Source organism: Notechis scutatus, chromosome 9, assembly GCF_049901735.1.
Source record: "Notechis scutatus isolate UNSWTSFEM ecotype Mainland chromosome 9, rNotScu1.2, whole genome shotgun sequence".
NCBI lineage: Eukaryota > Metazoa > Chordata > Lepidosauria > Squamata > Elapidae > Notechis > Notechis scutatus.
Genome location: NC_142017.1, coordinates 1,697,464 through 1,723,764, shown reverse-complemented (window position 1 = coordinate 1,723,764; position 26,301 = coordinate 1,697,464). Strand labels below are relative to the sequence as shown.

The following is a 26,301-nucleotide window of genomic DNA, read 5'->3' as shown; positions in this document are numbered from 1 at the left end:
AACCCACATCAATGAGGATAACTGGAAAGACACTGCGGTCTTTTATTTATTTTTCAGTACATTAAATTTACTCGGATAAAAACATTCTAAAAATGTACAATTTTACCTTTAACAAAGTATAATAAAACATAAAAATCCCAATACCAGAATACTTGACATTTACAGTTGAAAATCATATTAGGTAAATATTAAATATTTACAAAACTTTTTGATATTTATATAAAGTTTCGTGCACATTTTGTAATACTAGGAGTTAAAAGAAATGGCTCGAAACGGGCAAAAGGCGTCCCTTTTGCTCCAAACGGAAAGTTATAACTGGAAAACATGTTAACCTGCCATTTGGGGACATAAATGTTTCCTATTAACAGTTAGAATTCAGTTTACGGAGAGCGGTGCGAATCGTGGTAGCTTTCTGAATTGCTGGCTTCTTTAATTCCTGCTTCCAGGTGGAGCCCATTAATAAGAGGGTGCAGATATGTCTACTTGTCTGTAACAAAAGCACCTTCAGCTAGCATGAGGAATCTGATCATTTTAGGGTCATGTTGGCCTTAAAATGAAGTGCCTCTGCTAAAGCCTTTCCTCTAGGTTGATTTCAGGACGATATGGAAGGCATCATTTTCAACAGAAATTAGAAAGCTGCTCTCTTAATCGGAGGCTAGCTCAGAGTCTTGTAGTGCTCCATTAGGTTCTCGTTAATTAAACCCCATACCTGGCAGGTATCCTACAGTACAGTCATGAAAATAGTCAGGCCAGGATTTGGGGCAATCCTGCATGATGTGCTGTTTTTGTTAACATGAATTGAGTCACATTCCTTCAAGTCCTTCAGTGCAAAGTTGCAACCAAAACGGAGGCACGCAGTCAGTATGTTCTAAGAAAGTGTTTTAATTGTTCTTGCCTGTGAGGGGCCTGCTGTGGGCATCTATTCCTATATGAAAAACTGCCAACCCCTTCTGAAGAGTGGAGAATATGAATGGAGAACTACAAGACAAACCTAATACTTTCAGAGGGAAACCAACAAAAGTCAGGTCAGGTTTTCTTCTGGGGATTCCACTGCATTTTCTCTGCAATTATCAAAGCGGTTCTCTTTTTCCATGGGAAAGAAAATCACATTTTTAAAACTGCACAGATGTAACACAAGTTTCTAGAGGCTTCCCATTTAAGTAAACCAATAAGGTTTTTATTCTGCTAACCTTGTGGGATGGTAGGATTCCATTTTTTAAATGGACATTTGGCTCTTAGCATGTATTTCAAACTACTAGAAGTATTTTCAGCTTTAAGAGTAAACATACTGAAAGATGTAATAACCAAAACAGGTTGCTTCTACTCATGGCAAGATCATTAAGGCCACATAAATTGCTGAGTTCCCATCCACTTTGAATACAGTTTTTTTTTAAATTTTCCTAACAGGGGACCATGTATAGCAGCAGCCTCAATCATTCAGGGCACTACAAAATGAATTGCACACGTTACACTGATTTTAACAGCAGCTCTGTTATTATCGGAGTGAATAAAGTTCAGCTAACGCAAGTCTTGTCTCACACCCATCTAACCCTGTTTTGGTGAAGCCGAAGTGAGGAGATGGAAACTGAATAATACTCCATTGCATAGAAATAACGGATATCAGATGCAGGCCTGTTGGAATATCAACCAGCGTCCAAGACAATAGACCAGCCCAGGAGTGGAATTCACCACCGCTTTGCAGAAAGCAGAGTGCGGTTTTTAACATGGCCACTCCTGCTGTTCAGAGCGGAGCCTCTTTTCTACTACAAAGCAGCACATTAAAAAATGTGGAGACCCAGCCAATCCTGTCCTACATGACTCAAAGTTGAGGCAGCCCAGATGATGAAGCAAGGAGCGCAGCAGGGAGAATGAATTCTAAAAAAACGTTGCTTCTGACAGGTAAAAATCCACATTGTTTGAACCCCTTTGGATAAGCACTACTGGCTGCTACTTAGCTACCAAAGCTGAATTTTTTTATAGCCCACATTGAATGAAAGAGTCAAAACTATAAAACTTTCCTAAGTAATGAAACGGTATGCTACTGTAATTTGTATTTGACGCTGTGCCTTCTAAACCCAACAAATTCCTGGAAGAGTCTGAATTTTAAAATTTATTACAGATGCAGAACACCATTTCCTATGGCAGAAACCGCTGAATAGTTAACACTTCCTTAAATTGTAATTAAAAAAAAAATACCATGGAGTCTCTGGCACTAGACCCTTGGAGACTTAAGTTTAACCCACCACTGGTAAGTTAGTCCTACATTAAGAGGAATCGCTGACCAACATGGTGTAACTGTTTCCAGAACGAAGCATTCACCTCTGTTCTTTGGGAAGAAAAAGAGGGTTAAGTTTTTTTCCTTTATTAGACGACCGTGTAGCCTGCTGGTGCCTGTTCCCAACATCTCTTCCCCTGACCTCAGTTTGCTAGAAGTGCAGATAGTCAGAACAGAATTATACATTCTTCCGTAGTGCAACCCTTTAAAATCCCAGAGTGTAGTGCCTGATTTATTTTGAGAGGAAGGGGCGGGGGGGAAGGAGATATGTTTTAACTAGCTTCCGAGGTTAAGAGTCTGGCAGGTGAATGGCAGCAGCTGCACCACCGGCCTTTGGCTCTCACTCCAACTCCAGATTCTAATGTAGCTGCCCAGGAGTTTTAATTTTCCAGCATGGAAGGTGAAATTATGGCAACATTCTTCGGCAAAAGTGCAGCAGTTTCTATACAACAAGAAAAGACAGTTGGCCAGTCTCGCCTCTCTTCGGGGAGATCCAACGTTAAAATCTGTTTTGGCAATTCAGGGGGAGGGGAAAAATGGGCTTGGAAGCCCCCCTGCCCCCCCTTCCTAGTGTTTCAGTTCCTTCCTAGGGTTGAAGTAGAGCACCTTTGGATTAAAAAAATAACATTAATAAGCTCAACAGATAGACTCCCAATCTGAAGTTCCCTAGTTATTTCATGGCCATTTTGCCATCACAAAATATTGCATCTGAAGTTAAGCTCAGTCCGTGGACTCTAAACTCTCAGCCGGGGGAGCGTATTTTAACCGAAATGTACCTGAAGGAAAAAGAAGGAAGGTTAGATTAGCAGAGTTTTGCAATCCAGGTTGTAAGAATCCCAGTTTAGATTCATAAGATTCTCAGATATATTTTTGGGGGGGGGTGGGAGTGGGGGGGACGACGACAATACAGAGGAAGTCCCAGACTCGCCCCACCAGAACTGGGAGCAGAACTTTCACTGCCAAGCGAGGGAGGGAGTTGTGCCCAATTTCACGGCTTTTAGGCGAGTGAATCCCTGCGGTCACCCAATGAGACCAGCGGTCGTTAAGTGAATCCGGCTTCCCCCATTGACTTTGCTTGACAGAAGCCCAGCTGGGGAAGTCGCAAATGGGGACCGTGTGACGAAGCCGCCCCTCCCCCCCCCCCACTGTAAATACGTGCTGGTTGCCAAGTGTCCCAATTTTGATCATGGGAGCCTGTGGGGGGGTGTGCTACGTGGATCGTACGTGTGAGGACTGCTCTCCCAGGGTTGCCGTAACTTCAAACAGCCGCTAATCAATGGGTTATAAGTGAAGGACTCCCTGTCCTTTTTCGTCTTCTAGACCAGCGGTCTCCAACCTTGGCCCCTTGAAGCCTGGAGAACTTCCAACGCCTCCGGGCTTCAAGTGGCCAAGGTTGGGGAGCCCCGTGATAGACCGCGTTTTCTGAAGGAAGTCGAGACATCCTTAAGAGCCGTGGTGGCGGCACAGTGGTTAGAATGCAGTACTGCAGGCTACTTCTGCTGACCGCTGACTGCCATTAGTTCAGCGGTTCGATCCCGACCGGCTCAACGTTGGCTCTAGGGTCAGTAAATAAGGACCCAGATTGTTGGGGGCTGGAAAGCACCCTGAAGCGGTATAGAAGTCTAAGGGCTACTGCTGTCTTGGAGGCTACACTGGCTGCCTTCCCATCTCAGCTTCCTCGGTCCGGTATAAGCATTTACCCCTTCAGCTTCTCCTGTATTTAGCATTCTGTATGCTAAAAAAAAACCATTTAAAAAAAAAACATTCTGCCTTCTCAGACTTCAGGAGACCTGGTCCTCAGGATGACTTTCTAAAGCAGACAAGGCAGAGGGTGCGGGGGGGGGCACTTGCACCCAGGCCTTCTGCGGTCCCCAGGCTGTGTCCTTCACAACCACAGATCAGTGCTTCTACGAGAGCCATTCGGGGACAGGGTCAAACCTGGCAAAGGAGGGCAAATCCACACTTGCATTTTCAACAGGGTTCTTTGTCCCTCCCGGTGCCCAGAACCACAGTCCCCGACTGCCTTTGGGGGGAGGCGATCCACCTCGGACAAGCCCCCTTCCCCCTTCCTCACCTTGTCGATTGAAATCCATCGGTGGCTGCTTGCAGTCTTGAGCTCGGTGGCCACTGGCTCCACAGTTGTAGCAGGAGAGGTTCCCGGGCTTCTTGTGTCCTGAGCTCCCACTGTTGTTCACCATCCCCTGGGCCTGGTACACCCCTGCGGTGCCGGCCATGAAGCTTTGCATGGGGGGCACCGCAAAGGTGGACTGTCCGCTCATGAGGGAGTCCGGCGTGGGGCCGCCACCATATGGAGAGTGGACCATGGGGAAGGCCGAGCTGCTGCTGTACTGCTGGGGGTTGACGTAGCCGTTGCTGCACAGAGGACTGAAGGGCAGGAAGGGGAACGTAAACATGGACGGCCCTGAAAAGGGGTGCTGGAAGTAGTTCGTGTAGCTCACAGTCATGCCGCTGGAGCCACAGTTCCCACTGCAGCCGCAGGAACTGCAGACCATGCAGCCGGGCGTCTGCTGCTGATGCTGCTGCTGCTGGTGGTGGTGGTGGTGATGGTGGTTGCTCGGGTTGGGGACAGGCATGTTCCCTGTGGAGCCTCCCCCGCCGTAGAAGCTGTTCTCTGCAGCCGAGGACAGGGTGGGGCTGGAGCTGGGAGGGGGGCAGCTGGGCAGGCTGCCCACGTTGGCGAAGGAGGTGGCCAGGTGGCTGCTGGAAGACGCGGCAGGGTTGCTGTTTGCGCAGAAGGTGCTGCTGGGCATGGGGGCCACCGGCATGCCGCTCATGGCGGAAAAGGCCACTTTGGTGTTGGCGGTGTACAGAGCCGTCCGAGGGCTGATTATTGCTGGGGAGACGCTGAATTGCATACTGTTGGAGCAGGACGGCTGCCCCGCCAGGGCGGCATCGGTGGGCACGGAGGAGGAGACCAGCAGCTTGATGGGGGGGCGTGCCATGTGGAAGACCGTGCTCGAGGTGACGGGGGCCGTGGTGCTGGTTTCCGCCAGGATGCCCGGGGGCTGGGACGGTTTCACCATTCGGTCCAGTGTGGGCGCGTGGACCAATTTGGATCGGGGCCCGAAATGAATGGAAGGCGCGGAGGGGCCGTTTTCGGGGACCGCCGAGAGCACCTGGAGGGGCTGATGCGGAGGCGCCGGAATGCGATCCGCCAGGGCGTTTCCAAAGCTCTTCTCCATCTTGACGCTGTTCTGAGTGGGCCCGCCTGAGAACTTTGTCCTGTCCTCTAAAGGTAAAAGCGAGTGCATAGGGGAAGAAAGGAGCTTCAGGTCGGCATTTCCACGCTCGGGTTTGTGCATAGAGTTTAATATTCGAATCGGAGCGGCCGTCATCTGTCCTGGCAAGGGGTGGTGAGCCGTCGGACTAGACCCCGCCTCGTTCTGTACGGGCAAAACCTGAGCGGTGGGCCGGGCCGAGCTGGAGCCGAAGTGATTCAGGATCATGACCGGCTTCTCCTTCTCCGGGGGCTCCGGGTGGATCTCCACACCTGCAAGGCAAACGGGATCAGCTGCAGCACACCGACCGAGGGAGGCCCAGGGGCTGCCACGGAATGAAAGGGAGCACCCTTACGCCTCTCATTCTCCTCGGCGCTGTCCGAGCTTTCTTCCCGGGGCTGCATGCCCATGGGGCTGGAGGACGAGCTGGAGGACTCCGAGGAACTGCCTTCACGGGGGGGCATGGTGGAGACCGCCTGATCCACGTCCACGTGCAGCTCTTGGGGGAGAGAAGCAGAAATCCCTCATCAGAAACGAGAAGGCGAGGGCTGCAATGAAGCGAACTGCTTCCTAAAGGGAGGCATAACCTTGGAAGTCACAGATTTGAGCAAAGGAGTAAAAGAAAACAAGATCCCGGAAAACGGGATCCCTCGGTCCTGGCTTTATGCCCTCCCCCCCAAAAAAGGCAGAGGCAGGTTGAGAAAAGGCTCCAGACAGCATTAATGGGAGAGACGCACCTGACACAGGGGGGACTCCTTTACCTGTGGCATGGTTCCCACGAATGTTCTGTATGGGGTTGATGTGAGTGGTGGGAGGAACTCTGGCCACCCCAGAGCTGACGGATGGGGAGGGGGCTGGGTTCATGGTCCGCTTCTCTGACTTTTCTCTGCCGTTAAGAAAAGGTTGAGGAAACAGTTGAATACGATCGTCGTGTCTTCTAGCCAGAGTGCAATTTTCCAGACACGTATCCATGGGTCACCCCTTTCCCAACACCAAGGAAAAGGTGCTTTTCCTGTGAGATCGTTCAGAGCTAGTACAGGCACAGATCCATCAGAGGGCGGTTCAGAGTTGCAATGAGCCTGAACAAAAAGAACTTCTGACGGCTCCTGGCAGTTCTAGCCATTACCCCATTCCCGCCGTCACATGACTCCCAACCCAGGTGCCTGGCTCACTATTACGGGCCACACTGCAGTCACATGACCCCGATAGCCAGTATTCCCCGCTGGCTTCCCACTAAGCCAATGGGGAAACTGGCAAAAGTCGGACGTTGCGGTCACATGATGTCCTCACTGGACGATGGCAGCCGGACGACCAGCATCATCATCGACAAATACTTTACAACTGTGTTGCTTAGTGACAGCGCTGCCTTTGTATGTTGAAGACTACCTGTAGTGGCCACAAAATGTTCTGGAACAGAAATTGAACAACCCCCTCCCCCCCAATCCAAGGTCAAATATGTCCCAATTTTTTTTAAGAACATACAGTACATTCCTAAGTTGTTGGGAATGTCTTAAAAAAACCAAATCTCTTTAGCACTAGTTACAAATCTAGTACTGAAGGGGGGAACTGCTTTGTGTTTCTGCAGCCGATACTTACTTTTCCAATTCCAGCTGGGTCTTGAGTTTCTTCTTTGCTCCCATGGTGAGTGTTTCAAACTTATTAAGATCTTCTTCGGTGAGGCTCAAGAACTTGTGGAGAAAGACAAGTAATCAACATGTTTTCTCCACATAAAAATCACTTGTCAAAATTGAGGATATTACAGCAGGCATAATGAACTGGGATATATTCCAATAAGAGAGAGAGAAAGTATTCAAGTATTCAGCCTTGCACTAAATTCAATTTATAGCTAAAGGTACACCAACATACTTGGATTAAACATCTTCTAGATCTAGAAGACGCCCGTTAGAAGCGCTCTGGGTTTAAGTGACATAATTCAACTCCACCAGAGGGCAGCCTAGCATCGTTTTTTAAACCAGAATAAGATGGTTGTATGTTTACAAACATCTGCAAAGAAGTGCTACGAAAGTCATTTTAAAAGTGGCATATTCCTCTCACTAAAGCCTACACCGGGGCCCAGCTCTTTCCCAGAGTACCGGAAGATTCTGCTCGCCAGATATACAATTTGTGAATTGTTAAACTGAGTTGGGAAAGGAAGGGCAGGAAAGGGAAGGGGAAAAGCAGAAGCAGAAAAAAAAAACCCACTCTCTATTCTTCTGGTGAGGCCTGCATCATACCTTCTCCATCGTCAGCTGCTTAAAAACCGGGTAGTATTTGTGCAAGCGCAGTTTTCGCAGCCAGTCTAAAATCCCATTCTGCTCCTGGGCCTGAGGGTTTTGCGGACTTGGAGCCATCAAAACAGGGGAAGGGTTTTCCATCTGGCCGCGGCTACAGGTTAACGTGGGTCCGGCCCCGCCTGAATGAGAGCAGTGGGAGAGGGCGACGGCTGCTGCGGACGGATGGGGCAGGTGATGCTGAAGGCTATTCTGGGCGGCCTGGACACCTGCAACCCCACAGACGGGCCTGTAAGAGAGGAGGAAAGCCAGGTAGGAAGGAATTGTCCCCGAAGAAGCAATGGAACCACAGATAGTCCACGAGTTATGATCGTAATTGAGCCCCCACAACTACAGCCATGAGCCACGACGGTCATAAGCGGGCCACGTGACCGAACCTGATTTTATGACCTTTTTGCAATAGCCATAAAGTGAACGCTGCGGTTGTTAAAGCGAACCCATTGCTCGCTTTTGCTGGAAAGTGGAATAAAAGCCAGCAAAAACAAAAATGCCTCAGAGATGTAAGGTGAGCGTCAGGTCTGTCAGGATTCTGGCCCCAATTAAATCCTGAGTCTCGAGCCAACCTCCCAAGAAGTCAACATGTCGGCATGACCTGGGTGTAGCTGACTCTGAGACACATAGTTCGCTGTCACCCTGACCCTGCTTTTCCCCCCACCCCTCTGGGTGTATCATAATTCATATTCTCCAATGAAACACGTCCATAGCCAAGAGTCATCAATCATGCTCTCCAATTAGACTTTTGCAGGGCAGAAGCTTCAGTCATCTAATCGGTCTCTGAGGAAAATATGAATGGAATGTACTTTTGATTCCACACTGCTGCCTGCTCTTTGAAACTCCCCCCACCCTTTCTTTCTGCTGGCAACTATAAAACGTGTATAGAACATGTTTTATAAGTTGACAGTGAGCAGTAGGAAGGTCTCGTATGAATACAAAGTGTGTAATTCACAAAAAATCATCTGGGAATTAGCCAAAGCCATTTCCCTTAAATACACAGCAAGTGGAACTACTTTTCCGTTTTTCTGTATTCTACCCGCTCCCTAAATTCATCTCACCTTCCAGAAGCACCCAGCATCGTACCCACTTTGTAAAGGGAAGAATTGCTGGGACCTAAAAACAAGGATATCACAGTATTTAGAGAGTTATTATACACATATATTTTGGGAGAGGGTTGAGGTGGCGTTTGGTCTTTAAACTCACTTGAACTTTGATATTGTGGGGAGTGACATGAAGTGCTGAAAAATTTCTTGACGTGGTCATTTTTCCAGATATGGGATGGTAAGGATGCCAAATACCTGCAAAATTATTGTGAAGGATGACATTTTCCTAATTTCAGGCAAAACAAAACTAAGATTGCAAAAGCTGTCAAAAGTGAAGTTAACTCTGCACAGAACTCATTAGAAAATTACAAATATGTGAAGTATTGAAGTTACTGAAGTAAAACCTGGGGACAGATTCATGAAACTGTTACAATCTTCATGAAACTGTCACGATCTTGCCAAGACCACCAATTTAGAATTACAGGTAGACTTCCACTTATGACCATTTGTTCAATGACCATTATAAGGGCACTGAAAAAGGTGACCTTTGGCTGGTGCTCCCACTTGGAACTATCATGGTATCAAGAGATGAAGCCGGAATCTCTTAATGATCTGTGATTCGCTTAACAGCATCATTTAGAGACAGAGGTTCCAGCCCCAATTGTGGTCATAAATTGAGGACTACTTATAACTGGTCAGACTAGAACCTCCTCCTTGCCCATTATATTTCTTGTAAGCAAATAACATTGCTCACGTAATTTAATTAATTGCTTTCGCCAACCGTACAGGAGTTTCAATACTCAGGCTTTCTGCTGATACCCTATTATTATTATTATTATTATTATTATTATTATTATTATTATTATTATTATTATTATTATTATTATTATTATTATATTTTTAAAGGGGATATGGCTTACTAGATGCAACTGGCCCTTAAGATTTATTTTTTCTGCCAAAGTTATCCATTTTTCTCATTACTTTACCCACACAATACCTCTTTTTAAGTTCTTTGCAACAGCTTCCTGTCCATTCCCAAATCTAGCGCAAGCTTCTCAAAGTCCACTAAAAAAAGCCAGAGGCCCCTTTAAATGGGAGCTACACATACAAGTGCAGGCTAGGTTAAATAAATAAATAAAAGCTTCAGTGATGGATCCTGTGATTCTCACTTGTCTGGCTCTTATCAGGTTCCATCATCTCAAAGCCTTCTTGTTTCCTGAAATAACCCACTTCCCTCCCCCCCCCTTTCTCCCCCTCTTCCCATCTGAAGTTGTCCCTCCAAGCTGTTTTTCTTACTTTTATTCCCTTTTCAAAGCTAGCTTTATCTGGGAAACTTCTCAAGTAACCCTAGAGTGCATGCATTTTTGTCATTTCGCCAAAGCAACTGCAATTAAAACAATGGTAGGCCTCTCAAAGGGAAGACCTATTAAACCCAGTCCTGCACAGCGCTAATTAGGAAGGTGGACCTGGGTCTGAAATTATGCACTACCAAGGAACCAACACAGCCCCCCACCCTTTCACACACACCCCAAAGGGACCGCATGAATTCCTACAGAGTAGAATTGTGTGAGGACTCTGCAGTACAGAATAACAGAACTGGGCACTGCTAATGAAAGCAGGGTGTGAGAGCCAGAAGGTGGTTGGGCTATATGAGAATCTAAGCAGGGTTTCATAATAGACTAAGTAATTGCAACCAAAGCAAGGGATGAAGCAATGGCAATTAAATAAGAGATATTACTTTGTGAAATAGTTAAATTCACTAACTGAACAATAAAAGAATAACTGAAAGTCACACACCCACACGCAGACAAATTTCAGAAACAAGTTTGAAGTATACCTAAGGTCTGATTCCAAGTCCATATGGCTTCTTTCTAAGTAAAATGAATCTGGACCAGTTAGAAAAGGAATGAATTTCTCCAAATTTTCTTCTGGGCACAACTGACCTAACTAAGAAAGAAAATGTTGGCTGTTATTATTGGTATTGTACTGTATTGCTGTCAGCTGCTGCTCAGAAACCAGCAGCCTGTGAATTGATTACTTAAAATATTCAGTACCAAACTGACGTACAGCATGCAAAAAGCAATCTTTTTTTTTTTTTAAAGCTGTGGAAGATACATTGTATATACATGCTTCCAAATGTACCTTAAAAACAAAAAATGTACAAAATCATTTTACCTTTGAAATGAAATCGGTCACTTCGGCAGAAGACTTTGTTACCACGGTCACTGAGGAATCGGACCATAAGACCTAAGGAAGCGAGAAAGAAACCCTCTGGTCTTCGCCTTCATCAAGCCACTTTAGAATGGACAGGGCTGCGCTAGGTACAGTGGGGCAATTCTGCCTGCATTTCTGACGGTTACAGTCTTTTCCCCAAAGTGGATTTAAACCAGGGCTGTCCAACCTTGGCCCCTTGAAGCCTGGCGGACTTCAACTCCCAGAATTCCCCAGCCAGCTTTGCTGGCTGGGTTCTGGGAGTTGAAGTCCGCCAGGCTTCAAGGGGCCAAGGTTGGACAGCCCTGGTTTAAACTATTTCACCAGCATATGCGGTGTGTGTGTGTGTGTGTATGGAAGGGAGGATGTACCAAACCCTCTAAATCTGCATCCTTTTCTTCCTGCGGGTTTCAACCAACTATCTGAGAGCCAACTATCCTGAAAGTCTATAGAAGCGGAGCGATTAACTGAATTCCCATCTACTTATAATACAAGACACAGGCGAAAAACCCAGTGTGTTTTTCACGCATTGTATCTGGACGCTTTGGGGACAGGTGGGGAAATACTGCCACTACCCTTTTTAAAAACAAAACAGGGGTGAGATGAGCAGGATGTTTCCACTATATTAACTACCAAAATGCAGGCCTTTTTGCAGCCCCGAGGATACTGCCAAAAGCACTGATGGGAGGAAAGAGTTTCAAAATACATTACGTAATTCAGGAATTTCCTTTTTCCAGCCCTTGACTTAAACTAAGAAACAGAAACAGGCAGGCAGCATCGATTCTTCCTGGGGCTTTGTTGATTTCTTTTGCTTCCCCTGGTGTTCTCGTTCTCTCTCTCTCTCTCTCTCTCTCACACACACACACACACACACACATGAAAGCGTGCAGGGGGAAGAATAGCACTTCTGGATGTGTTTAACTGTGGTTCCATTTACGTGGCTTTCTGCTTGTTTTTCTGGATTTTGCAAGGAAGAAAAGTGCGCTCAAAATCCACTCAGAACTCCCTGGTTGGGATAATGTCCCAAGTAACGGCATGCTGACCTCCTCGTCAGCCCCCCAGTTTCTGTTTCATAATATTCATGTTATTTATGTATCCATCTGAAGTACGGAGGTTCTGCACAGAAGTTGGGGGGGGGGGCAACTCTTCCCCGGAAATCTGCTTCTGAAAGCTCAGAGCGCACACCTTTCCTCGCTTTAAGCGCTCAGACTGGAGAGGCCAGTTGGGGCACGCCATACCCTCAGGCGAGTCTCTCAGGGAATGGAGATTTACAGTCTAAATATATCAAAATAAAATCACAGGAATTACGGGGCTTTCCCTATCCTGTGAACGGAGCTGAATTATCCTACTGTACTATTTTTAGTTTTAGATATTCAAAATCTTCCGATTTTTCCTCTCGCTGCATTTTGTATGATTAACCTCAAGGCACGAGATAGACACCCAACAACTTTAATGAGATATTATTTAACAGGAGGGCACAATGACTGTATCACTGCTTTATCACCGCTTATGGCGTGAGGGCTACACATTAAGTTTTTCCTTGTATGTACACAACTAGACTGGGTTAAGAGCAAATGCTTGGTATTTTTTCAGCGCCTCTTGAATGTAAATGAATAATTAAAGTCCTTTCATTTAAAAAAGATATAAGCAGACTATTTCCTACAACATGAAGTGGTAAATGCCCGAGACACATAATCTTGGAATCAGAGGTAATGTAAAATTGAATATGATATGTTTTGGGGGCAAACTATTATTTTAAAGAAAGCATCCCCAAAGGCCTTAAAGATAGCATGCTGAATGCTCCACATCTGGTTCCCTTCATCTCACCTGTATTTCCTTGTAAATCTTTGATACTTACCTCAAAAGAATATTCAGCAATCCTATCATTCTTCTTGTGTGACAATCCCTTTAATTCCACCTTTTCCACGCTCACTGTTAAAACAAAAAGAAATACAGGTTACATATGGAAGGGCCACAGGCCTATTTTCTTTGTTTCAAAAGCAGGGAGGGCTGCAGGCTTCTGGTTATTCCAACTGGCCCACATCTAAATGGCCAAATCCATCCACGATGCCTGGATGCTTTTTCTTAATTCCACACAGGAATCAAGTACAAGCAACCCAAAGTCATGGAACCAGGTTTACCGCTATGGAAATTCTCAATCATCCAGGTCATGGTTGTCCCAGAGGTATTTTTTCCAAAAGGCAACTTGGTTTTTTCCTTTGAAAACAAAAAAAGCTTCTTGGGTGACAAGCAAAATGTTTTCAAAGAAAAAAAATCTAGACAGCGCAGGTACCTTTTGGAAGAAGCACTTTTGGGGACCGGTTCACCAAGTGTTTGACTTGGAATGGTGAGTTCTAGTTTCAAAAACCAAGATGGCTCCTTATACCACGCAAAACATGACACGATACATCTGTTCATTGTACTGCCAGCCCTCCTTTTCTGCTGTTTTGTGAAAGAAGACCCAACCAGCAGACCAGATTAGCAAGGGGGCCACCTCAAGATCTCACAGGGCCCCAGCCCTGATGATAAAAGTTAGGTCTTGAGGGACTTCAGGAGAATGAGAGACGGAGGGAGATTGTTCCACAAGGCAGGTGGCCAGGGCTCTCTTCCTGGGGCTGCCAACTTAATTCCTTAACAGATGGGACCCCCAGCAGGTCTCTTTTGCCAGAGCTGATAGGCTAAATATTTTTTTAGGTAGGCAATGCACACACGATAGTCAGTGCCTTAAAGGTTTTTAATGTTCATAAAATGTTCATCTTTGAAACAAGAGTTAACGGATTATCTCCAAGAGCAAGAATTTTTAACGTCTGTTGGATAACATGCCAGCAGCTAAAAAGCACACTTAAAAATACCCATGAGTGTATACTGAATAGTAATTTCGCTTGGAAAAGCTAACATCGTTTAAAAGCACTTTTCCTAACTAACATTCCCGTTACGTTCTTTCTCACTTGTCTCAAAACTCTCCCTATGTGGTAAATTAACATATTTTAAACCTTTAAAGTTCCTATTTATTCTATATTTCTGCAGAAAAGTCATATCAACTGAAAAGTCATATGAATTAATGCTTACATTGGTGTCATAATTAAATGTTCTTAATATTATTTTTCATCTTTTAATTCATAGGAGGTAGTTTCCACCTAAACCTTTATCAGAAATTGAACTAATAGGAAAACAGCTCATGCCCTCAGTAAGCAAGTGCTGTAAATCAATTGTTATTTAGATAACCACATCACAGACACACGAATGCCAAGAAAGAATGAATAGTTTTAAAAAGAATATAGAAGAATTGTTTGATTGACTGATATCTTAAAATAACTGCTTAATTGAGGAAAAGGGGAGTGTGTCCATATTACATGCTAACTTTGTACTTGCTAGCCCTGAAAGAATCATATGGTTTTATTAGCACTTAGACACAAGGCAATTTTGAGTATTCAATAGCTCAGAATTGTTATTAGCCAAGGTAAACTAGTGAACAGGCAAATAACACTTTCAGAGTTCTCATATACTAGATTATAAAACATAAATAGCTATCTATTATACACCAACATTTATGGATAGACAGCATTATTGACATTTAGGATTATGGGATAGATTATAATAGGAAAATAGGATAGTATTCTCTAATATTTAAAGTTGTTTTATACCTAGTTTGTATATTGATCCCACCATAAAATGTAAGAAACAGAAATTTAGCAGCATGGTAAAATGGCCACAGTAAAGGAGGAATATTTTGTCCAGCTTTGATCTGCCAGAACAAATTTTTAATAAAATATCATAGCAACAGAAACTCTTCACACTTGCCATTTCTTTCTTCTTTTTCTCTGGTCTTATGCCAGGAAGATGCTACATGTGAGACAACTGCCAGAGAGACCTACACAAAGATGGCACCGCCAACATATCCAGTTACTACCTTTCTGCTACAAATGCAGCCACAGATATGAAGCACACATTAGAAACCCATTAAACTCCACTCATGTGGACAACATATGGAACATTCGGTTCCAATTTACAGCACTAATAGACTTAATTTCCTGTCTGATTCCACAACTTCATTCCTTTTTATTTTCAGACTGTGAATAACTTTTTCATGTACTTCCAAAAGCAGGTTCAAGATGAAAAGATCTTGGGCTTCTTTTATTATATTTGGTTTCCTTTCAATATTTAAAAAAAGTTAAAATCAAAACAAAATATGAATTCAGTGACTAGACAAGTAGCGAAGTCAGCATCTTAAGATAACCACAATACCCATTAAGTATATTGGGAATTATGAGAAAAACATATAACTGCTATTTTAAAAACATGAATAATCTCTGGGACAGGAAACGAAACTCAGATGAACATTATTTTTGCACAAATAGCCGGCCTTCAATTTATTATGCTCTCAGTTAAATGACATTCTTAAGAATGTTCTCTAGATAACTGTGTTGTATAGACTGTTTTATGTATGTGAACATATAAAAAATCACAAATATTTTTTGACAAAAAATATATTGGCCTAGAACTATGTCTTTCAATCTTCAAGAGAAAAAAATGAGTGTATATTCACATCACTGTAAACTAGGTCTACAATAGGATATATTCTGCAAGTTTACATCTTCTACATCAACTATAAAAACAATAATAGGTAATGTTCTGCACTCTTTTTTAAAATCAATCATTCAATCAAATACTGTTCTTAGGATGGTTTGATCTCAATATACAGTACTTGAATTTCTGTGATAATGATTGACATAACTTATCAAGTTACTTTGAGCTAGCTACGATATCTTCACCACAGTAGAATTCCAATCTATGGGGGTCACACTTAGAGAACATATCAAAGCAGTCATTTACTGTATATATTGGTTTCATGATGAATACATATGGATTCGGAAGGCCCTAGACCAAGGTATTCAACCTTGGCAATTTTAAGACTTGTAGACTTCAACTTCCAGATTTCACCAGCCAATTCTTGAAGTTGAAGTCCACAAGTCCTAAAGTTCCCATGGTTGACATCCCTGCCCTAGACAATATCAATACTGTAGTATAATTACAGACACACACATCCCACACACAGTAACAGAAAGAAAAGAAGCATTACCCCACCCCCAAAAAGCTTGGCAACAGTTGTAATAGCTGTAGGAGCAAGTGACTGGACAACCTTCTGCAGATTAGTTGCACCAACTCTAAGCACTGAGTCACCCATCACAGAATACTGGGCCCCAGTAAACTCCAATGACCATTTCCTACGAATTTTACATATATGATTTTTTTTTAGCCCTCTTCAAAGGAGAGTGGAAGTGGGCAGCTTGCACCTGTACCACTTTTGGGAGCAACTAAACTCCTCTGTCAGCTGAAGCAAAGAAGGAATGAGTTGAATATGCCCTGAGCTAAGTATCTCCCTCCAAAAGGTGCAAGAGTCACCTCACCTTTCCATTGCCCAAGCTTGGTTTGGACCCCTATTATTCCTCACAACGTCACGGGAGTTTGCAGAATAATACCAGCAGTCAAGAGCAACTTCCTCATAATCTAGGGAAGGCTAAGGAGTGCCTACTTAGCATCTTTGTTACCTGTCATAATCTCTTATTTCACTCGGGCATCAAACCTCTGTCTCTGAACAGCTCACAGTTGTAATGCATGCTAACTCTTTATTTTGGCATTACTGCATTGTTACTTTGGTCTGTGACGATCAATGAAGATTGACAGGTAATCCTTGAAGAAGATGCGGGAGATCACACGACAGGCCGGCACAATATTACGCAGAAACAAGGACAGTGCCTCGAGTGATAATCTTTTCAACATTCAGAGACAAATGGTGTAGGTGCCGCAATATTAGAACCGTGAAAAGACAGGGATTTCATGCATTTCAAATGAACATGGATTTCCTTAGGAAGGATTTCAACTCCTAAATCAGCTCTGCTAAGAATTTAACCTACTGCTGAAAACTCCTCCCCCCCCGGAATATTCTTCCTCTTTTAGCCAATTCTACACTGTACACATTAATTCCAATCTTAACAACAACAACCCCCGAAACCACCAATTATATGCATTAGGGGATGGGAGGCAGAATTTATACTCAAAAGAGCTTTGATAAGTAGAACTAAACAACCAATATTTCTTAGAGGTCAGTTACAACAAAGTCCATATTGCTGTTTGTAGGCAAGCAATGGCCTGAAATAATCAGCCACCACTTCTTTCAGACAAAAACCTTGGCTGCTTCCATGTCTCAAGGCAATTCACGTCCCCCATCAAGCTTTGATGCTCTACTTTAAGAAAGCTACTGGATTCTACTGGTAGCACCTTCTCCATTCACCTGAAAAAGCAGTCATGGCCAATGAGCACAGTAGCTTGATCCTTCCACAGATTATGCGTATTTTGTGGAACTCACCCGCATCAAAATATAACATAACCATTGCTAATAAACAGCTTGCAAGAATTATTTAATTGGTAGCCTTATCCAATCACATCCTGAAAATCAACAGTCAGAGGGCTTTTTGCAAGCAGCCTTTGTGACCATACCACTTTTCTTTCAGCTAGGTATCAAAATAATGTAATTTCATCAGCACTGTCCCTTCAGCTTATTGTTAAAAATAGCACAAGCATGATACACTAATGAAATGGATACGCTCAATGCAATGAGGTAATGCAATAAATCAATGGTCTTTCCTAAGCGGCTGTAGAGAAAAACAGCTGTTTTTTTCCTTGCTTTTCTTTTTTCTTGAGAAAAAAAACAAAACACTGTTTCAGGATACAGTTGCAAAATCAAAACTATTTTCCAGTTGGGAGCTATAGGATTACAGCTGCTAGTTAATTCCAATTCAGCTAAACAAATCTCTTTACTGCCTTCTTCAACTAATGACACACTGTGATAACTTTCACTCCAAAAGGCCTGCCCTGAGGAGAGAAGCTGCTGGAATATGTTGATAGCTTAATCTAAAAAATATTAACTGTCAATGTTACAGCGTGTTTCCTACTGTATAGTCAGTTACAGTGATAATGAATGCCAATCTTATTAAAAATGGAAATGACAACACTCATGTTCACAATTTAAAAGTGCAATCATGTGATCACCTTTTATGACCTTCCAACAAGCAAAACCAATCGGAAAGCCAGATTCCCTTAACAACCGTGTTACTAACTTAACTGCAGTGATTCAACTGATTAACAACTGAGACAAGAAATATCATAAAATGGGACAAAATTCTTTTAACAAATTAGCAACAAAAATTTGGGGCCCAAATGTGGTCATAAGTCATAGACTATCTACATCTTCATTGGAATATGGACCTAATTCATAAAATAATCTCAATACTTCCAAAGCAGAAACAAATGTCCTTTTCCCACCATAAATAAGCAGTTCTAATCTGTATCAATTTTGTAATTACTGCTTGTATGTTATTCTTGTGAAATTCAGTAAGTTTTGTTTTCAATATTTTGGAATAAATGCTAATGGGGAAATAGATGAGGCTTCTTCTCTACACAGCGTTGACACTGGTGAAATATTTTAATGGACCACATGAAATTTTAATGGACCATATGAAATAATGAAAACCATATATGCTGCCTTAGCTAAAACCTCAGGTTTCCTTATGGCTGTGATTTTGGAAGGCCTGCAGTTTCTTCATAAGAACACAGTTACACCTTGGAAATGCCATTTGAACTCTACACAACAAGATAGTCATAAGGATACTTCCATATGGATTTGCCATTTCATTAAACTATTGTCAGAGCTTATGGAGTGCAGAGTTCATTTCAACATCTGGTTTAATGTATTTTATCCCACACTATGCTTTTGGAAAATATGCAGTGGTCAAGACATCTGGTAAAGTTCTAAAGAGGCATACTGCACAGAGAATAAAATATGACTTTCTATCCCTGCTTGTTTGTACAAGAGCTAAGAATAAATAATTGTGATCTTTTCCATTTAAGCGGCATTGTTTTCAGGGAAACTAAATAATATAAGAGTTGAAATGTCCATACTTTATCAAATACTGAATTAGATTTTATATATGTCACCCTAGAAGCAAGATTTAAGTAAACCATTAACACCGAAAATTCTTTAGGTTGTTTGAGCAAGACTGCGTTTTGTGTTTTGTACATGATCAACATGTCTGAATAGTTTCCAATATTTTTTGGATGTTACTTCAGTGTTCCAGAGAAGTCTCAGAACATCAGCACACAGTAAACTTCCTGGTCATAAGTAATAAACTGTCAGATTATTTGTTTCAAAATGTGATTTAGGGAGCCTTATATCCATATATCTCACTAACAGAAAAAAAGAGTATACTTTATTGTCTGTTTCTACAGTAAAACCAAGCCTGGTTTTCTATTATGAATGACTGTTTTACCAGCTATATGAATCCTTTTATTTGAATTCAGTTGCATATATGAAACAATATTATCTGGAGGTTCCAAAATATTCTGAGGTATAGACTTCAAAGAGTATTTGTAAACTGCCATGTCAGATTGAATCCAATCCTAACGCCTCTCAATGCCTTTTTAAAGTTCAAGTAATAAGGCTTGCTTAATGAAATGTCAGATCTCCACACAATAGGACAGGCCAATCCTGAATAGATGAATCAATATCGTAAAAAAAGAACTACAGCAGAGGAGAGAAATCTCATTTAAGCACTGAAAATTCAACCCAACAGGGCTCTGCATTGCATGAGTTACAGGGACAAGTCTATCCGTTTTCCTTTCTTGCAGTGTGGTATAACTATAGCAGGTAGTAGAGTTTGGCAGTTAACACTACTTGAACAAAGCAGTTTCTTACATGACCATGAGAATGATCTTCTGAAGGCAAATAGGGAAATGAATGAAACAAACATCCATCAAACAGAAACTTCCTGTTCAAAGGCTACCATGACTGACAGAGAATGAACTGTTCCTTAGTCTTCCTTAGTCTGTTACTATCATAATTCTGCAATATTAAAAACAAGAATTTCCTTTATCAGTTTATAAGCGATGTTTAAGCAGTGAGACTGTTTGTTTGTTTTTCCACCACAGAAATAGGAATATTTGGCTAAACTTTGAGGTGTACCTTTGGAGTGCTTCCCTGAAGGCCTCTTAGGCAATGACTCCTCAATGGAATGTGCTGATGTGTGGAGTGCATTCTCTAAACTGTTACCCACCACGTGGTTTATGGGGGTCTCAGATCTCGGAGTGACCTAGGCAAGAGAAAAAGAAACAAACCCGTCAATTTGGCTTAACTCGAGTTAAAAATATCCGTAAAGTCCAGTTATTTCCAAAACAACATTCTTAACTTCAGCCCCCCAAATCTCATTATAGAACTTGAATGCTCGTATTTCTGCTATACCTATGTTAATTTGCTTTCTATTAAAAATAATTCTCAAAGCAAAAGAATCTGCTGTGTGTCTCAGACAATGCTCCCGAGGTAATGTCCCATTTCATTTTGTTTGAAAAGGCTTAAATCTTGCCCTAGTCTCACAGACTTCACTTATCAAGTAATTCCGGTGACGGATTTGTAGCAAATACATGGACCACAAAGCACCAAGTACTTCCAAGTGCTTCACTTAAGATACCAACTATTGTTCTACTTAGCTATCTAAGAAGGGCTTCTGCTGAGCCAATAGCTCAGATACATTGTGTGAATTTTCTCAGCAGGAAATGCAACAAAAGTGTTTTTTATAGGACACATTTCTTTAACTTAATATACTCCAAACACTTTTTACTTCCTGTAGATGGGTTTTTTTAAAAAAGCAGACCACTGGCAAAAAAGGGTTCCCTACACGCCACTTACTCTGTAACACAGCCAGTTCGCCCAAAGTAGGATCCTAGGTGACCTAATCTATGTTTGAAAATTGGCCCCAGGTTGCTGTTCACCATTTAAGCCTTCTTGCCAACTCCTCCTGGCCAAAATCAAATGCCTTCCATACAGTATAAAGCACATCGTTTCTCCCCATTCCCCAGCACATGCACAGAGCTGCATCTGGCCATTCACTATTTCTACACTATAATACCCAGGGCAAACTGTTTGTTTCCAATACATACATGACCCTATTGCCACTAAACAGGTTTTTTTTTTTAAAAAAAAAAAAACACCATCTAAGCTTTTATCTTTCTACAAAATATACTTGCAATGGAAAGTGAAAACAAGCTTTATTTTAAATGATGTACGTGTCCATCAACCATGCAGAAATTGAAATTTATAATCTGGTAAATAGTAGGAACTTCAAAGGTTTTTTTAACATTAAATAAAATAAGGAGAGTATGAGATTTGCTGTTAACGTAATTTATGCTACAAGATTATTTGCTGTAAGGATTGTTATGCTAGGCACAAAAACGTATCATGTCCAGGATTATTCAGAATAATGCACCCTGCAATCATTTAATTTCAACTCCATATAGTACACTAATGCCTGTATGCGGAATAGTAAATAAACCTTAGAGTTACACACTGGTTTTACAACTAAACAAATCAGTTACAAATTTGGTAACTTTTAAGATGTGTGGATTTCAACATTGTATCAGCTAGCCATGATATAACACTACCAAACCTAGGAAGCTAGAGAGAGAAAAAGAGAGAAACCTACAAAGGATTAGTGAGGAAAAACACTTATCAATGTATCAACTCAGCCTGCTTTTGCCAAATATCCCAAACTTGATTTGATTCACCCTTTTTACTTTTGAGAGTTGCAAGTTTCAGATTTGTTAGTGATAGCATTACCAAATTAAGCCTGTTCTGCATGCAACCTTTTCTTTGAATTATCCTATTTTTTCTCAAGTCCTAACATGCATTTTTCTTTTTATTAACATTGCAAACTTTTAATTGTCAAAGTTATCAGGAAAGATATTTTCACAAACTGTTAAATTCAGCTCTTGACAATGAGTATATGGACAAACTTTAAAATTAGTTCGTAAAAAAACACTAAACAGGTAGGTGATCTCTTTCTGTGTGTCTTTAATAAAGTTAACACAACTTGGAAAATCAATGTCGAAAGATACTCCTTTGGTCTTTTTAGCTGCCAGTCGTCTTTTTAGTTTATTATGATTCAGGAGGACTCTCCTAAAGATCTTTAAAACCAGAAATGAACACTAATATTAAAAACATTGTAGCACAAAGTCCCATTGAACACATTTGTTCAGTCAGAAGTTAATTGGTATGTGAACACATCAGATATTGTTTTACACAATACCTACAGGGTACTCTTTGTTCAAAAATATTACACAACACTTTGGGATTCCCTTTAAAACCCACGTTCATCTCAGTATATTTCCTGGCTACCGATGCAAGCCCCAGCTCTTATTCAAAATGCTTGAATTTGGCAAAGCATGAGGTATAAATTAGACTTACTTTTTTAATCCCCATATATAAGATTGTTATAGAAACACATGAAGCTAAATGCAGATGCTTACAAATAATAGCATTAAACAAGTATTCAATCAAGTCATATCTAACAGCATTTGAGGCGTTGTTGGATGATTCAGTTGCTTATGTAAATTGATACTTAATTCTGTGTTTTTGTTTGAGAAATGAAAAATGCCTAGGGTATTAAGTTTTGACAGTTTAAGCACTGGGGTTTATTCTTTAGAACACAAAATGGTAACAAAAATGTCCTCACACTGGGTTCAGTTTGAGGAAATACGTGACATAGAATGTATTAACAATACCACAGATCATACTAGATCAGTGCTCCCCAATTTAATCACGATCTAGTTGCAATGTTCTTTATTCCAACACTGGAGGTTTTTAAGAAGAGATTGGACATCCATTTGTCTGAAATGGTATAGGGTTTCCTGCCTAAGCAGGGGGGTGGACTAGATCAGGGGTCTCCAACCTTGGCTACTTTAAACCTGGAGGACTTCAACTCCCAGAATTCCCCAGCCAGCAAACCCTTCAGGCTTAAAGTAGCCAAGGTTGGAGACCCTTGGACTAGATGACTCCAAGGTCTGTTCCAACTCGCTCAGACCACAACAAGAGCAACGCTTGCCTCAGGCTACTTCTGAGGAATTAAACAACTGTATGGGTTCCTTCCTTCTTGAATTACATCTCTGCATCAGCAAATGTAAAGGCATTCATCTCTGCTTACTGAGCCCAATTATTTTGAAACACCAAATGCTAATATGTGAGAGCCGAAAACATATAACATTAAAAAAAAAAGTATTGAAAGTTTTACATTAAGGACATCATTTAATATACACACACTACTGAAGAATAACTAAGGAAATTAACTTTAGCAGGTCCACGTTGCAACGAATTACAAGTTGTGAAATAGTTTTAAACTATTCTCACTGATGATGGCCAAAACATTTGTCCAGTCTCAATTCCTGGTTACTGTTTCACAAGACCAGGCTGCTTTTTATAAAATAAGCAAAAGCCTCTCCCCCATCTTTCTTTGGGGGGGGGGGGAGTCCTAAATCAGCTCCTGGGGCCAACATTTACATTGGAATCCCTGGCCCGACAGGCTGGAAAGATACACAGCTTAGTGACACCTGTATTCCAAAGATTGGAGATGCAACTCTTGACTGAAGGGAAGGGACGTGGGGAGAGGCACAGTGGTGGCAAAGAGACAACTGTAGACACAAAAGAGGGCACAGTGTGGAACCCAGGATACACTGGCGATCTTTCCTTTCCATCCCCTCCAAACCATGGTTTGCCTTCTTTCCATCCCCTCCAGCCACCATAAACCATCTTCTCTCCATCATCTCCAGCTACTGTAAACCATGGTTCTTCTCCTCTCCATCCCCCTTTACCGCAGCCTAATCCCCAAACTCCGCCTCCCGGGACCGGGACCGGGACCCACCTTGTGGCACCCAGGGCAGGTGGCGGCCGCTGCGGCCGTGCCCGGGGCGGCGTTGGCGGCGGGGGGTCCCTTGGCGGTGCAGGCCAGCAGGCTCTGGATCTTGGTCAGCTCCTGCCGCAGCACCTGCTTCTGGTGGAAGCTGAAGGCCGGGTGGTTGGAGGCCATGGTGAAGAGCAGCAGGAACTCATCGCCGGTGCGGCCCTCGTTGAGCTGCAGCCCGTAGTTGTGGATGACCGAGTCGAGGTGCGTGAGGGTGCGGAAGAGCACGCCGGCCGCCTCGCGGTGCGACGAGCCCAGCAGCGCCAGCGAGACCAGCAGCTTGCTGCGCACCACCTCGTCCGTCAGGTTGGTCAGGCCGCCCAGGTCGGCCGCGTTGTTGGCCTTGATCTCGGAGTCGCGCAGCGAGTGGTAGTCCTTGCGGGCCAGGTCCTCCAGGCAGGCGCCCAGGAAGCGCAGCTCCAGCGGGATGCAGAGGTCCAGCAGGCCGCAGAGGAACTCCACCCGCTGCGGGGAAGGCAGCTCCGAGAACCAGCGGTAGACGCTCTCGCGTTGCAGCCGCGGGCAGCGCTTCTCCACCATGCTGGCCCGACGCCGCCGCGGCCCTCACCGCCCGCCCACCCACCGACCCACCGAGCGAGGGAGACCGGCCGGCCGGGGCGCAGGGGGAGCGGGAGGAGGGCAGCGCCACGGGTTGCCCGGGAGGGCCCGGCGGGCGGGGCCTCGCAGCCCCCTCAGGGAGGCAGGGAGCGGGGGGGGGGGCGGCTGGGCCGAAGCCTTCTCGGGCCTCCTGGCGCGCTTCGCGGCTCTCCTCAGGGGGCGGCTCCTCCTTGCCGCCGCCGCCGCCTCGGCCCGGCTCCCTCCATCCCTTGCCCGCCGAGGGGGAAGAAGGCGAGGAGGCGGCCGAAGAAGCAGCAGCTCGCCCTCGCAGCGCCCACCCTCACGCCCCGCTCTCCTCCTCCGCCGCCGCCGCCGCCCGCCCGCCCGGCGCGCGACAAATAATCCCGCGACAGGAGGCGACGCTGCCGGGCGGTGCTTTTCCCCCGCCGCCGTTATACGTGGGAGGGATTCCGCGGGCGGAGGGATCCCGATCCGGCGGAGAAGGTGAAGAGGCCCGGCCGGCCAGAGAGAGGAGCGGGAGGCCGGATCTTGTTCGCCTCGCCCACGCCCCCCCTCCCTCTCGGGCGCGTCACGATTGGGCAGCCTTCTCCTCCGAGTCCCGCCCCTTCATGCTGGCCTCCCTCTCACCACCCTCCTTAACGGGACTCTGCCGGACGGCCGCCGCTGTCATTCACGGCTCTTAACCCCTCCCCCCGCTCTCCTCACGCGATTGGCTCCGGCGAGGCCAAAGAGGTGTGTCCGGGAGAGGGCTGCTCCTGCGCGTGTTTCGGGCGCGTGCTGACTTGCGCTGTCTGACAGGAGGGGAGGGGGAGCGGGAGCTCACCGGTCAATCGCCGACGGGTGGGGCGGGGCTTGGGTAACCTAGCAACGGGGAGAGGAACGGCTCCGGAGAGTGAAGAAGGATGGGAAGGAGGGGGGGGGATAAAAGCTGGGGTTGCCTAGCAACCGGGTCATCAGCATGGAGGGACCTGTGAAGCGGCCTGAGGGCGGGAGAAGACCCCCCTTCATCACCCAGCGACCCTCTGGGTCCAGACAGGCCTACCTCGCAGGGTCGTTGTGAAGCCGTAAACAGAATGTTACATTGTATCCAAGATAGTTACAGTGTGTCAACCATGTGGAGAGAAGACAGGAGGAATAATAGAAATTAATCTGCCAATAAAAATAAATAAACCTGTAAACAGCCCGAGAGTGGAAGGGCCTTCATCGCCTTGAAGACCCCTCCTCTCCTTTAGCCAGCAATCCAGATGGACCTACCTGGCAGGGCTGTTGTGATGCTAGAAAAAAAAGGGTTACATCTATCCCAGGAAATGTATTTTATAGAACAGAATTCTTTATTGGCCAAGTGTGGTTGGACACACAAGGAATTTGTCTTGGTACAAATACTCTCAATATACATTAAAAAGAAAAGATACATTGGTCAAGAGTCAAGCATCATAAGGTACAACACTTAATATTTGACCATATGAAGGATGAAGGATGGAAGCAATCTATAAATACAAATCAATGGAAGCCACAAATGCTTCCCAGGCCCCCAAGAAAGCCAAAGGGTACCACAGTGACCGACCACCAAGGAGAAAGTCCCCAATGTTTTTTGAACTTGGCATCCTGCAAAGAAGAGGCAGTTGTGGGGTGGGGGCAGCCACCAAGCCCTGAAGCCCCCCCCCTTTTTCTTTTGAGGAGGGGCTGCTCCGAATTGGAGCATTCTGCATTTCTTCCCTGGAGAAATCCACCTGGCAACCAACATCTGGAAGGCCTGCTACGATCCAGCGGTTTGTGCAAACCAACATTCGGACTGAGCGGCAATCTTAACCTAAATGGAGGATTCAGCTATCCTGTGCGAGCCGAGACTTCATATTCAAGGTATTCACCCATTTTTGATTCCTTGCT

At 44.2% G+C, this 26,301-nt stretch overlaps 2 protein-coding genes across 2 annotated transcripts in view; one reads left to right on the top strand and one right to left on the bottom strand.

The window, feature by feature from the left end:
- Positions 1-20: 20 nt before the first annotated feature.
- On the bottom strand, positions 21-24,752 carry ZCCHC14 (zinc finger CCHC-type containing 14). Its single transcript, XM_026686290.2, has 13 exons — positions 23,797-24,752; positions 20,073-20,199; positions 12,912-12,985; positions 11,018-11,089; positions 10,680-10,789; positions 9,003-9,097; positions 8,858-8,912; positions 7,749-8,034; positions 7,111-7,202; positions 6,276-6,400; positions 5,870-6,013; positions 4,350-5,786; positions 21-3,051 (listed from the first exon to the last, which is right to left on the bottom strand). Exons 1-13 carry the CDS (start codon positions 24,373-24,375, stop codon positions 2,996-2,998), a joined length of 3,252 nt encoding a protein of 1,083 aa, XP_026542075.2. The 5' UTR covers positions 24,376-24,752; the 3' UTR covers positions 21-2,995.
- A 673-nt stretch (positions 24,753-25,425) lies between these two features.
- Positions 25,426-26,301, top strand: part of JPH3 (junctophilin 3) — a 43,873-nt gene continuing 42,997 nt past the window's right edge. Inside the window, exon 1 of the mRNA XM_087971382.1 lies at positions 25,426-26,274. Coding sequence (XP_087827508.1) covers positions 26,229-26,274 — 46 coding nt within the window. The 5' untranslated portion in view covers positions 25,426-26,228. The remainder of the gene's footprint in view (positions 26,275-26,301) is intronic.

Excerpts from the sequence above, each read along its gene's own strand:
- ZCCHC14 (XM_026686290.2), bottom strand. The coding sequence starts at position 24,375 with ATGGTGGAGAAGCGCTGCCCGCGGCTGCAACGCGAGAGCGTCTACCGC. Across the intron at positions 7,203-7,748 it reads AGCAGCTGACGATGGAGAAG|TTCTTGAGCCTCACCGAAGA; the intron begins GTATGATGCAGG and ends TTTCTCCACAAG. Across the intron at positions 6,401-7,110 it reads ACCCAGCTGGAATTGGAAAA|AGAAAAGTCAGAGAAGCGGA; the intron begins GTAAGTATCGGC and ends TCTTAACGGCAG.